This window comes from Rhea pennata, chromosome 6, assembly GCF_028389875.1.
Source record: "Rhea pennata isolate bPtePen1 chromosome 6, bPtePen1.pri, whole genome shotgun sequence".
Classification (NCBI taxonomy): Eukaryota; Metazoa; Chordata; class Aves; order Rheiformes; family Rheidae; genus Rhea; species Rhea pennata.
The window spans coordinates 26,088,210-26,102,113 of NC_084668.1; the positions used below are offsets into that span (position 1 = coordinate 26,088,210).

Here is a 13,904-nt window from a genome sequence, read left to right on the forward strand (position 1 = left end):
TCTAACTAACCTTTTTCGTTTGTTTCCCTGCTTTGTCTTTAATAACGTCCGTATGCGCATCTTGACTGTTTCCTCTTTCTGCCTCCTGTAGAGCAGCCAGCTCTTCAGCAAACTCACCTTTCTGCTACGTAAAAAGAAAATTCAGCGAGGTAGTAATTGGTAGTTACACACTGACTTACATTCTGTACAATATAGTAATAAAAAAAAAAGTGAAATCTAATCTATAAAATTTCATCAGCTCAGGAGTAAATTCCTCATGGCAGAAATATTCAGCAAACCTGATTCATTCCAGGATAAGCAAAAACCAAGTTTTTCAGAGCTGAAGGGAACTTTTCTGAGATGTAGGATGTGTAGGCCACCACAAACTGATGAATTCAAATGGTTGGCCAAGAATCTGAGGAACATTAAACAATCTATATGAAGGATAACTAAGGGAAAATAAAGGATTAGGAAAGTCAAACTATTAGAAAAAAGAGGATGAAGAAAAAAAATCCAACAGAAAGACATTTCAAGAGGTCATTTCCAGAGAGGAAAGGGTCATTTGGGAATGCCCAGAATGTTCAAATTGTCTGAAAGGTGGCAAGGGGAAAAGGTTTTCTAAACATAAAACATAACTAGGTACCATATTAATTTCCATCGGTATATGCTTTTTACTCGATCTCTCTACTTCCCAGCTGGATAGTCTATATCCACTGAGAATGGAGTTAACTCAAATTTCATCAGCTACTTATCATTCTTTTTGGCTAGTACTTATTAGTACTGAGCTTAAACCTCAAAGACCACACAATTTCTTACAAACAAGTACAAACATAACAGAAATCTGCAAAACCATACTGTATTTGATGAAGACTTCACAAATCCTTTAAAACTGTTATAACAGAAGTTTAGAGATTTCAAAGAACACCACAGTGGTTCAAGGTAAGCAAAAGCAGAAGTTTCATTGTTACAATTTTATGTATTTCATTTTTCTAGCTATCTGAAGCTATTCTTATAATAAAATACTATCTTACTATTTTCCATTCCAGTATTAAATATGTAACAAGTCTATCCAATTCAATCTTGTTTTTTTCCCTCAGAAAAGGGAATCTTTACTGTTTCATATGAAAAAAAAAAACCCAACAGTGTTTTTTTATGAAATTCTACAGCCAGGTAAAATCAGGAATGATTATGCAATGTGTCATTTCCCCTTCATTTGTTAACTCTTTAAAAATGACAGGAACAAACTGAATTCATAGTCAGAGCAATCCATATTCAGGGTGCCAATTTGTGTGAATAATTTACTGAATGAGTTATGCATTGAAAGATACAGAAATCAACTACTCAGATATACTGGAAATCCGCAGTAAATAATTAGTTTTAGCTCTCAAAATACAACATATTATAGAAAAGAACATCTTTCATTTGAAAAAGAATTAAAAAATAACCCTGTTGTAGAAAATCAACTTTTGATACTATTTCTTTTGACTGATTAGACATAGCTTTTCTTTTAACGATTTTCAAGAATTATCTAAATAAGAACTATAAATAGTGCACAAATGGTTCTAGCTGAAAAAGAATATGTTCTCCAAGCAACATTGTGTTAAAGAACGATACCTCTGGAGTTAGCAAAATTAGTCAGAATAAAAAATTACAAACATTTTGAAATTCCACTTCTCTTGAAATGGTCCAGCTTACACTGAGCTGTCAAAACAGACCAAAGGATGAAGCTCTGTTCTGGGATCATGGTGCTCCTATTGTCCTGCAGACAATAGCATTTATATAACATGCGTGGACAGGGGAGGGAGTCTTGAGAAACCTAATTTGCATTTACACTGAAGTTTCTTTATACTAGCAAGGCAAGTTTTCATGAAATCCCAAACAAATTCCTGCTTTTTCCATACCCCTCTGTCCACAGTCCTCTGCACTTCTCATTTCTTGTACTCCTTTTCACCCTCAAGCTTCAATCCTCTTTCATGCCCTGCCAGTTTCCCACTAGCTGTTCCTGCCTTCTCAAGAATTCCCTATTATATGATCTGTTAGTGCATTTCTACCTCATCCTCCCACATCTCTTTCTGGAGAAGTCCCTTCTGGAAAGAGGAGAAAAAGAAAACATTAAATGGGACATGCACAAGTTTTTAAAGAGCTTTGTCTACATCAGGGTGATTTTTAAAGCAATATAGTAAATTGTTGAATCTCACAGCTGCCCCTTGCTCCTGAACACTTGGAAGGAAGACACTGCTTCTTTCCCTTGGGGCTTTTTTTCCTGTGCATCCCTGTCTATCAGTTTTGGGTGTCTCTTAACTATAGAGCTGTATGTATCTTTGTAATTCCAAAATAATATTGGATCCACTTAAAAGATTCTTCCAGAAGGGACAAAAAACCTAAAACAAAAGTGGAGGAGCTTGTAAACAAAAATGAGATATTAACACAAGAATGGTTGTACTATGACTAATCAAAGGGATTCCCCTAATCCTGCACCATGACTTTAACAACAACCAGTGACAGATACTTAAGGAAAAAATGAAAGACAGCTCTAAGACAAAGCGATCAGTTTTCCAGATTCATGCAACCAGCAGGTGAGGAACACTTAAGCTAGAAGCTGCATTCAGAAACTGAGCTTGACAGACTTGTTAAGACTTTTTTCCATTCATTTGTCTAACGACTTTTGGAACTCATTTGTAATTTTTGAAACTCTTATTGCTTTTAAAGTATTACTGGATAATTTCTTTGAGTGCTACTCAGATTTCATATTATGAAAAATAATGAATAATTCCAAAGATATGTGAAACAGCATTCAGTGTCTACAACTGCAGGATATCTTAATTAAATAAATTAAATTTAAATAACAATTTTTAACTTCACAAAAGAATTACCCCTATGGTCATATGTGGGAGATTTTTGATGCACTCCTTTTTTTGGAGGGGCTGATGGAGTAAACTGAGTCTTTATTAGGAAAATCTATCTACCACCTGCTTCCTTTCTGTAATTTCCCCTCAGTTGATATGTTCTAGTTGATCTTGCTTAATTAAAGAAGCTTATCAGAATATGAAGCTAAAATATTGTCATTCTCTAATATTATGTTGCAAATCAGGCTTTTCTAATATAAATGACCAACTTTAACACAATTTATTTATAAGGATGATTTTTTCTATAGCAGGGCACAGAAGAAGCCAAGCTAGATTGTTCAGCGTTCTATATATCAGGCATCTCTCTATATTTCAGTACCAAGGAAAGTAGAAAGAGGGAAGAGTATTTGTCTAGACACTCAGAGAAAGAAACAGTGACTTTTTTCCCCTAAAGGTTACTTGAAAGTTCTAATGGGTCTGAAAGAAGTAGAGAAAAAGAAATCTAGGAGGAGTATTTAATGCACTAATAAAAAACACCACATTGATATGATCATTACTTAATGTAAGTAAGTCTGGAAAAATGAACAGTTAAGAAGTGGTTCATACTATTGCCACTGATCTCATGTTAAAAGTACTGATCCAGACACCAGAACTGATATTTTTATGCAGTTGCAATACAATCTCCCAGTAAAAGAAAAATACCTGAATCTCCTTAAATTCTCTCAGAGATCTACACAACTCATCAACAGAGTTAAGGACTTCTTTGTGCTTCAATATGGTTTTTTCAGCATATTTCTTTCCTTCTTCAATACCTGCAAAGGGAAAATAGCATAAAGGTAAAATAGAATGCCTCAAATAGATATTTAATAATCAATGTACTTTGTAACCCCAGAATATTACAATAATTATATTTTTCTGTATGTTTTGTTTTGCTGAAGCAGTTTTGTGATACAGAGTAATGTGCTTTTCTACCTATTAATACCTTAGTTGAGATGGGCCCTCACAGTCTCTGCAGGTCTTCTCAAAATTATTTCTATCTGGTTAGTGACATTTCTTAAAAAAATAGTGGCCTCCTAAGGCATTCCCTGAATTAGCAGCCTGACTATATATGTAGGAGGTACTTAGATCTCAATTATAAGAAGGGGGGAGGGGGGTGGAAGAGGTGGGATGGGGAAGCCTTTTCCCATGTAAAGACAAAGAACACAAAGCAATTCTTTTCTCCCAGTCTTCCTAACCAGTTGGTGTCAGGAATCCGTTCTCCTCGCTCCTTTTTAACCGATAGGAATGTTTAAAACACTAAGAAGACAGAAAAAAATAAGGGGCATCTGCACTCTGTAAAGAGGCTTTTTGACACTGAATTAGAGGGACTTCAAAGTGCAGTTTGACTTTGGTGACATTTCATCAGATCTAGTACTTTTTTTTACAGGCTACATTTTATTCTTGCACATTTGGATAGACACTTTAATTTTGGATAAAGTAACTTCAACAACTACACAAACATTATGAGCAGGAGAAATAAGCAAATTTTCAAATTTGTTAACTCCCAGTCTCATTGGTTAACAATGTCCAAATCAATAAACGTGTAAATAAAGTATTTACAGAACAATCTATAGCTTTCATTAATACAATATTTAAGAAAGTTAACAACCAAATATCACTAGGTAATGACAGCATTATTGTAAAAAAATCACTCAGCAGCGAGATATATCACTGGCTTGCCTGTCAGGAGATAGCATAAGCCATGAAGTCTTTTTTCCAAACTCATAAATATTACAAGGACATTCACACTTCGATTTCAAGGTGAACCCAGACTGTACACAGAAGACCAAGCAACTATCAGCCTTTACAGTATTTTCATATTTGTATTTTCAAAATACTTGTTCTGAAATTCTTCCTCTCTCCCAGCCAATACTTGACATAGCACTTGATTTTTCATGGATTTTTCTTCTTAAAACAACAAATTAGGAATCTGCTTTCTCCTATCCTAAGCTGTTGTGGTTTTATGAGGTACATTACCAGACAGCTCCTCACCATATAAACGTTTAGCAAGCTCTGTAATCTCCTGAATTTTTTCTTCTTGTTGAGGCACTGTGGGCTCAATAAACTTATTGAATTGCTTGTAGAGAGACTCTATTGCTTCTCTTGTCTTACACTCTGAAGAATACTTGCGAACTCTAATAACTGTTGCACTCACATCTTCAAACCAAAATTGACACTGGTGCATTTGGAAGGACAAAAACACCACATTAAAAACTGCATCATGATGAATTTAGCAGTTCAAGCTTTTGTAGAATATACAGGGCTGTTCTATAAACTTTCAATAATCAATGACATACTGTATGCCCTAAATTTTCTGGTAACAATTTAATCTAGAAAACATTTTTCATTACCAATATTTTTTCAAACATTAATAGCTGTTGCATTTTCTTTAAACACCAGCTCCATGCTCATTTTACAAGCACAGTGAGGTTCTTTATTAGTTAATGCTTCTGCAAATACATCTTTTATCCCCGAGTTCTTTCCATCTCGAATGTCAGCTGGCTAATTCCCCAGAGCTCATATCCTGGCCACAGCTATACCTGTGTAAAGGCAGCAAGATTGATTTGATCTAGTCTACTGGGAAACAGGGTTTATTCTCAGCAACCATTAAAGTTGCTGAGTCCTCTACTGACAAGAACGCGCTTTAGAACATGCTCTTGATGATCACTTCTGGTTAACAACACGCAGGGTAGGACAGAATCTGGTATTCACTTCAGCATTATCTGCATTGCAGCTTTATGGCAAGCAACTAAAAAAATCACTATTTTTAATCATCATTAAAATTAATGTTTAAGACTGATTTATCCTCTGAAAGAAAACTGTTGAGTAAGAGGTGCCATTTTATGCTCCTAGAGTAAATAACATCTTAAAGTTTAGCCATGGAAAATAATTTCTTTCCTCCAAAGAAAAGGGAAGTTAAAAAATGTAAATGCACAACTGTTATGAAATTGTTTTGCTAACAATATATGAAACAACATATTTGTCAGATCACTGGACACTGGTAACTTCTTTTAGACCAAAAATTAGTATTATGATCCATTATTAAGGGAATTTACTCAACATATATTTAGATCATTGCGGAGATCTGAACAGAATTAATTCTAAAAATAAGCAACGATGACAGGAATGTTCTTGACTCAGAACAGATGCACCAACACAACATGGCAAGAGAGAAAATACTGTTACAAATTTTTTTAAATAAAAAACAATGCATGAGGTAATCCTTGGATATGTTAAAGCCAGAGAATTCCCCAGAAAGAAAGACTTAAACAGACTGCACTTCAGTAAAAATATACATATTTACTCATATGAAATTAGGGAAGCTTATATGCAGTTTACATGCTGCTTGCTAAGGAACATATTTTACATTACATTTCCGAATTTACATACCACACAGACAGCTCTTACTGGCACCAGCCAAGTGGGTCTTGTGGTGATCTGGATCTTGTGATTTGAGAGCTACCAAAGAAGGCCTTGTGGTACTTTGTGTTACCCCAAAATATATTTACAAAAAATGAGCTCAGAAGTATGATCATTATTATGTTGAACCACTGAATGACCCTACTGAACCATAAGAATGACACAGAGAGGTGGAGACCCCATTCTCACGTGTAGCAGAGCAAAAATATGGTAAAGTTGTACTTGTTTTTCCCCCTTCTCTACAAAATTACAAAGAAAAAATAGAATAAAATACAGATTTTCACTAAGCTACTACTTTTGGAGGCCACATATTTTGCCTGCGGTAGTTATAAGCACTTTTATGTACCACAGTCCTGGCTCCCTATTACAGCCACAGTGGGGATCTCAGGTTTACTAGTACCTCTTCCATCATCTGTTGTAGATGCTCCACGAGATCCAGATTTTGCTTGTAATCCTCCACAACTTTGCCAAAGTCATTCAGCTGTTTTTGTAACTCACTAACTGACCCTAAGAGGACTTTGACTTTAGCATTAGGTTGATTTGCCACAGAACCAGTGATTTTCTTCTCTAAATTATCCATCTTCTTTTTAAGAATCTGTTTGAAAGATGTAGCAATGTTACATACTGCAACAAAAAATACTTCTGTTTTTAGAAACAAAACATAACATATATTTGTTAAAGGTGGAATTGCATTAAATGTTGAGCTTATAAACAAACAAATATCTGCAGTAATGAGACATGAAATCATATTATTTAAGCTTGAGTAAAACTTTCATTGAATGTGCAAAGGAAAAAATTATTTCTAAGCCTTTGGAGTCTCACTCCAACTAAATTCAAGTCAATTCAAGCACCACAATCATTTATGTCCTGCAGTAGTAACATATGGTTTAAGAATCTGATGCAAGAAAAAACAATGACAATCTAACATAATTCATAAGACCCAGAGAAACAAATATTTGTACTAGTACTTTATAATGATGGTGTCTGGAATAAAGATGACATGTAGGCTTTGGGATAAGATGGCATACATATAAATATTTATATATTTCAGATTCTGGGAACACTGATCTCATCAGCTGATCAAGACTTTATCGTGTTAGGTATTTTACAAATGACGTGAAAAGACAGGCCGTAGCCCCTAACCAAATAATTTGTAAGCTATGAAGGAGGCTAATTACATGTATGATAAATACAAATCAATATGGGAATACAGGAAAGCCAGACACAACACTGGGCAGCATAGCAGTCAAAAGTCTTAGCTCAGTAGCTTTCTAACCAATGTTAAAGCTTTTTAAGATGGTGATATTTTCCATAATGGTGGTGAAAGAAACTCACAGGGACAGTTAAGAGTCGAAAGCAGCATTTTCTTTATACTGAAGTTTAGCTGATGACATCCTCCAAAAGATATCTGAGAAAATATCCTTCATTTTGTTTAGAAAAAGGCTGTTTTGAAATAGGGAGATGCTCCATGAGCTGTTCACATACAAGAACGCACACTGGTAAGGAAAGCATTGCCAGCAGGTCTAGGAGGCGCTTATTCCCCTCTACTCAGCACTGGTGAGACCGCATCTGAAGAGCTGTGTCTAGTTTTGGGCTCCCCAGTGCAAGAAAGACATGGACTTACTGGAGTGAGCCAAATAAAGGCCCACAGAGGTGATTAAGGGACTGGAGCATCTATCACATGAGCTGAGGTTGAGAGAGCTGGGACTGTTTAGCCCGGAGAAGAGAAGGCTCAGGGGGGTCTGATCAGTGTGCATAGATACCTGACGGGATGCAGTATAGGAGACCTAGACAGACTCTTCTCAGAGGCATCCTGTGAAAGAGCAAGAGGCAACGTGTACAAATTGAAATATAGGAAATTTCATTTAAACCTAAACCAAAAATGAAAAACTTTTTACTTTGAGTGTGGTCAAACACTGGAACAGGTTTCCCAGAGAAGCTGTGGAGTCTGTATCCTTGGAAATATTCAAAACCTAACTGGACATGGCCTAAAACAACTTGCGGTAGGCTGCCACCAACTTCCATGATTTTGCAGTTTAAATTGCATTTGTGGATGAAATGCCGAGGGAAAAAAAAAAGCTCTAAAAGAAATAATCAATGATGGCAGAGGAAGTAGCAAAAATAGAATTACAGAAGCTATTGAAAATTTCAAGAAAAAAGTTGTGAAGAAGGAAGCCAGCAGGTTAAGGAAATGAAAAAGGCTAGCACTGAATAGCTAACTGGACAATCCGGTTACCTAAAAGGTCGTTGGAGGGCTTAGGAAGAAGAGTTTCAGATGAACACAAGGAATGAGAGAGGCGGAAATGTGTACAATCACTTCAGACAGTGAATGCGGAAAAACAGTTCTGGGCGCTCACACGATGAAACGAGAAAAACAGAAAAGCAAGCAGCGTGCAAGAGGGAACAAGAACGCGTTTCTTGTTAGTGCTTTTGCTGTTTTGATTTGTAAGGAGATGGAAGGCTAAGTCACACAAACTGTGAAGGAATAGGAGCAGGAAGAATAGAAGATTAAAGAAAAAAATAAAGGAGGGTAACAGAAGTGAACACAGGGAAGTCAGCAAACGAGATGAAATCATTGCACTAGAGGAAATGGAAAAATGAAAGGGACAGAAACAGTAAAAAACCTCTCTGTTGGTGACCAAGAGAGATGAAGGAGATCACAATGATTGACAGGAAGACTCACAGTATATTTGCCATCTTGCCTGATCTGCTTGGCATAGATCAGAACACTTTAACTAGTGAAACCTCCATCAAGACTAAATTTTCTAATATTACCTGTATTTTCTCAGCACACATATCGACTTGCTGAATCTGTATTTTAAGTACTTTCAAATTTCGAGCTTTTTCAGTTTTCTTAGTATAGTTAAACTTCAAATTGTTGAATTTCTTTTTGAGATCCTTAAATGATTCTCTGAGCTGAAATAGAACAAGCATATTTTTCAGTAAAAAAGCAGCAAATTTTAATACAGCTTTTCTCAAGAGCAGTTTAAAAGACCACAATCTGAATACTGAGAACTTGATATAGAAATTAATAATAAAGCATATCATAAAGCATCCCCATTGCCTCATAACTTCTTTCCAGTGCTGGAAACTCAATCTTGCTGAATTATCATTAAACAACATTGGTTATAAATATTTTAAAATATATTGGTAGTACAATTTGTTTCTGCTAGATTAAGGCTGACTGTAGATAACATGTTTACTGCATGAAGACAGCTGTCACATAAGGATCTTTATTCACTCTGAATGCTGAGTGATGTTCCCAAAACAGCTAGTGCAAAAAAGGATTGAGACAAAAGATGATTAGATCCTTGCCTAGAAATCCTGTGAAAAACCTCACTTTAGGGTCTCCTTGTTTTTAACTGCAGGTAGAACACCACCTTCAGATACTCTATGTATTCCACTTGGTGGAAACGATAGCCATGCAAATGGCTATCCATGCTTACTTACCAGAAAAGACAGTGTAACTAGGTCTGGGCAAGTAGATTCGATTTTTTTTGAAGTACCTTTCTCCTATATTTAGTTTACATCTTTTTGGGGGGGCTGTGTATTAGCATAAAAATTATGCTAATTTATATTTATCTAAAGGAAGTGATATAACAGAAATACATCAGTCAAAATGCTTTATGGTCCACTTCTCCAGATGCATATAAATGAAAGTAAATTTGCCTTTTTGATTATTGTTGGTGATTAGGTTCAAATAGGAATTTATCACTATATTGAGAATACTGTTCAAGAATCATTCAGAGCAGAGAAGAAAGTTGGTATTTGCCAGAATTTATTTTAAGACTAGATGAGGCCCCTTCCGACTTAAATTATTCTGTGATTCTATAATCATTATAAATCTATGGATTGCCCTGCAATAATATTTATGAGGAGGAAATAACCTGGAGGGAAATAGTATTTATTAGCAATGTAATAATATTGGAAGCCCTGGTTCTGAAAGAAAGTTGCATTGGGCCTTAATTTTATACACTGTTATAATCCAAACATCTGAGTAGGATTATTCACAACAAACAAAGATGAATCTAGCTCTTTGCAGGATCAGGATGTAGATTATATGAGTATTTGCATTTAAAACAAAGATTTTATGAGTATGGTGGCATAGTGGAGAAGTTCTGCCTAACAGATACCCAAAGAAAGCTTCATCTAACTGCAGCCACACAGAATGGGTGCCACACAAGAGTACCACGATCAGTCAGCACTGGCTTGATGCAGCGTACAACATTAGAGAAAATGATTCTTATAAAGATATAAATTAGGGTGAACATTACATTTGCTACAGATTTCTTCTGCTATATAGATGGAACAGTATCTAAATAACGCAGTAATATTATCTTTTAATCGATAACATTTTTTTTAAAAAAAAAGGAGTGATAGGAATAATACTGATGAAGTTCTAGGAAGCTACACTTGAATTAAAATATATATGGATTTGATGCATTGCTAGACAATTTGCCAGAGTGATTTTAATATATGCAAAAAAGATCAGTCATATACAACCAAGACAGTTTAAAAACAGTGTTTATCTACCATGGCAACTAGTTATAATACATGGTTGCTATATTCTTCCTTTTCCTTTTTCTTTTTTACTCTAATTATCTGTTTGCTATAATCTCATGTTAAAGATATGTCCTTAATCAACCATCTCAGTCTTTACATTAGTCATGTGCTATAAATAAGCATATCAATCACACAGCTAAATTACCTTTAAAGTATTATGAAATTTTATTGAGTATAAAATAGTATTATTTCAATATTTTGAAAGTTACGTAATTTTCAGTTTTATTCACAAATGCAAAGACGTACTTTTATCTTTGTCTTTAATAGCTTTTAAAAACTATTTCTAAGTGACTTTAAGGAACAGCTATAGAAAATTTTCTGTTTATAATTACACAAAAAACCTGCTTTAATGATGCTGCTGGTATTTTATAAAAAGATACTATTTTGGCTATATTTGAATTCTTTGAAAGCATCTTCAAGTGATTTATAAAATGTAAAATGGAAGAATACAGAAAGGATTGAAAGATTTTTTTTTTTTGCTTTTTTGAGAGTAGAATAAATCATGTTAATTTAGTTATATTTATCTAAAGAAAGTAATATAAAAGAAATACATCAGGCAAAATGCTTTATGGTCCATTTCTCCAGACCCACACAAATGAAAGTAAATTTGCCTATCTGATTAGTGTTAATAAGTTTAGGTCATACCTGCAAGGTGATATTCAACTAACATATTTGAGAGGTTTTAACATTAAAGAGTCATAGAGACATTTGGTCAAAATCTGGGGAGTAATGAATGCTCATTTTGTAATGACTGCTGGTGGAACGGCTATCAGTTCATCATTATTCTTATTAAGAGCAGTATTACTACACACTAATGTTTATCCATCAAGGGATATATTTTTCATTTCCATTTCATCTAGCAGGATGCTACCACATGATTTCAGCCGTGAGGAGGCAGATGGCATTCACTCAGTGTAATGAAAAAGACAGGAATTCTCTCGTCAGCTCTGTAATCTCCAATTAGTTTAAGCTCTTTATCCCGCCTAAGTATAGAGAATAATAAAATCTATCTGATGGCACTCCACAAATATAACCAGGTCTGCAGAACAGTATTTTGCATTCAGAACACAGAAGTCTTATCTGCTAGTTTACTTGAGGAAAACAAGAGATGAGTGTGAGTTTATTTTAGTTGATGTCACTGGCTTATGCACATACATTTGCTAGTGATAATTTATAAGGCCAGAGGCTCTCCACAGAGCAGTATGTGAAATTAGATCGCCTTGTTTCAGATACGACGGCTCATGTGTCAAAGGTCTGCAGCTGCTGTCACTCTTCTCCCTAAGCCTCAGTGGAAAACCAGATGCAACTCAGCCTCGATTCAGCTGACCCTCTCAGAGTGCACATACACAACTCCCGTTAGCACCAGCAATTGCACCAAGGATGGTAAAGAGCTCTTCATCTTCAGAAAGATCTAAACAAAGCTCAGCTTTTCACTGTTTCCTGGAAAATACAATGAGAAATGCTAAAGAAACTGCATGTCCTAATACTGCGGAGACTTCAGCCCGCAGGTCTAACGGGAGCTTGTGCCTTGCCCATTGTGCCACGGCCATGAATCAGGCAGCTGCTCCTAACTATAGCACCATGTCATGGGTGGAGAACGGTGGTGGTGGTGGGGGGGGACCTGGATGCCGAGTGCTAAGATTTATCACACGAGAAGCAGAAAATAAATGAAGAGAAGCAAGAGATAGAGCTGCTTTTGAAATCTTTGTGTTAACACTGAAGTTTCAGTAATATACTTTGATTCCTGCATGAGACATTCTTGGAGGCACTTCAGTGCTCTGTTAGCCACCCTTTCCTTTTTATTCCCACATAAAACTTCTAGCAACACTAGTAATCAAAATAGCCCATAAAAGTGGGTCACTAAAAATAGCTGTTCCAAGGGACAAATACTAAAGTCAGCCAGAAAACAGGAAGAAAGAAAATTTATTAGCGGTGATGACTTTTCTGCTTGGAACCACATCATATAAATAAAGATGAGAAATGTGCTGAGAATTATCAGTTTCTACTGACCTGAACTTGAATATCTCAGCACCATCTACAACTGAAATCTACATTTTTGGTCTTATAATCTTTATGGACATGATAGAAAAGAAAAATTAAATGACTGGGGAGAGCTGAGAACCTAGCTGAGGGTCTGTTACTAGTTCAAGTCTGTTACTCCTCTGTTGCAGGTCATTGGCAGGCATGCATTAATGTTATTTGTAAAGTCGTTCCTGGAGGAAGGATTTTTCACTGGTGTGTAAACAGCTGTGCCATCTATAACCTCAAGAGCAGGTTGAGCCTTGCGTCAAGTTTCAGTTACCTGAGGCTTGGCTCAGCCCTATCACAAAGCTGTTCTGCGCCACAAGCGACTGCAGCGCAACGCAGAGCGAGGCAGGAAGCCCCAGCTGGCATTCAAGGGTCGCAGGAGCCTTCCTTACACCTTACAACGATGCCTTTGCAAACTCTCTTTAAATCTGAGAAGACGCACAAAAGACATATTTTACGCTTTGGTCCTTTGAGATTGTTTCAAAGCTCATACTAAATAGCCTTGGCTATAAACATAAGCATTTGCTTCCTTACCGTTTATAGAAATACTGATGTGTTACCAACGTAGACAACTAGCCTGTGACCAGAGCACGGCATTTTCAAACACCCTGAGTCATAATCCCCACAACCCTGACTCATTCGCTTTACTTGCATATTTAAAGCCACCACATCAAACGCATTTACGCATTTATGGCAGAATTTCATTTTTTTTTTCACTCAACTTTAATATTTGATTTGTGCACTGGTAAATCACAACTAAATCACCTGGTTGGCTGTTTACTCTTTGATAGGTACAAACAGCTGCTGCTTGCTGCTCACATGCAAATGAAATATTTATTAGGTCAGACCTGATGATGGTAAAGGAACTGTTATTTCAGACAGGTCTACTTAATATTAGCAATACTGTCAAACTAACTAAAATTGTTAAAATTGACATATTAAAATTAACAGTTAATTAAATGTTAAAATTAACAGAATTTAAAATATTGAAGTGAATTTACACATAACTTTAGCTTTTTTGAACTAGTT

General features: G+C 35.8%; 1 protein-coding gene across 9 annotated transcripts in view; it reads right to left on the reverse strand.

Annotated features, from left to right (window-relative positions):
- The window catches only part of CCDC141 (coiled-coil domain containing 141), an 89,291-nt gene that overhangs the window by 18,441 nt on the left and 56,946 nt on the right, over positions 1-13,904 (reverse strand). For all 9 annotated transcript variants that reach the window (XR_009958855.1, XR_009958856.1, XM_062579379.1 and 6 more), the window contains exons 19-23: positions 9,060-9,200; positions 6,685-6,879; positions 4,857-5,040; positions 3,528-3,637; positions 11-124 (exon numbers count right to left, since the gene is read on the reverse strand). Coding sequence is in view for 7 of the 9 variants with exons in the window: in XM_062579379.1 (XP_062435363.1) it covers positions 11-124; positions 3,528-3,637; positions 4,857-5,040; positions 6,685-6,879; positions 9,060-9,200 (744 nt within the window). In the remaining 2 variants the exon portion in view is untranslated. The remainder of the gene's footprint in view (positions 1-10; positions 125-3,527; positions 3,638-4,856; positions 5,041-6,684; positions 6,880-9,059; positions 9,201-13,904) is intronic.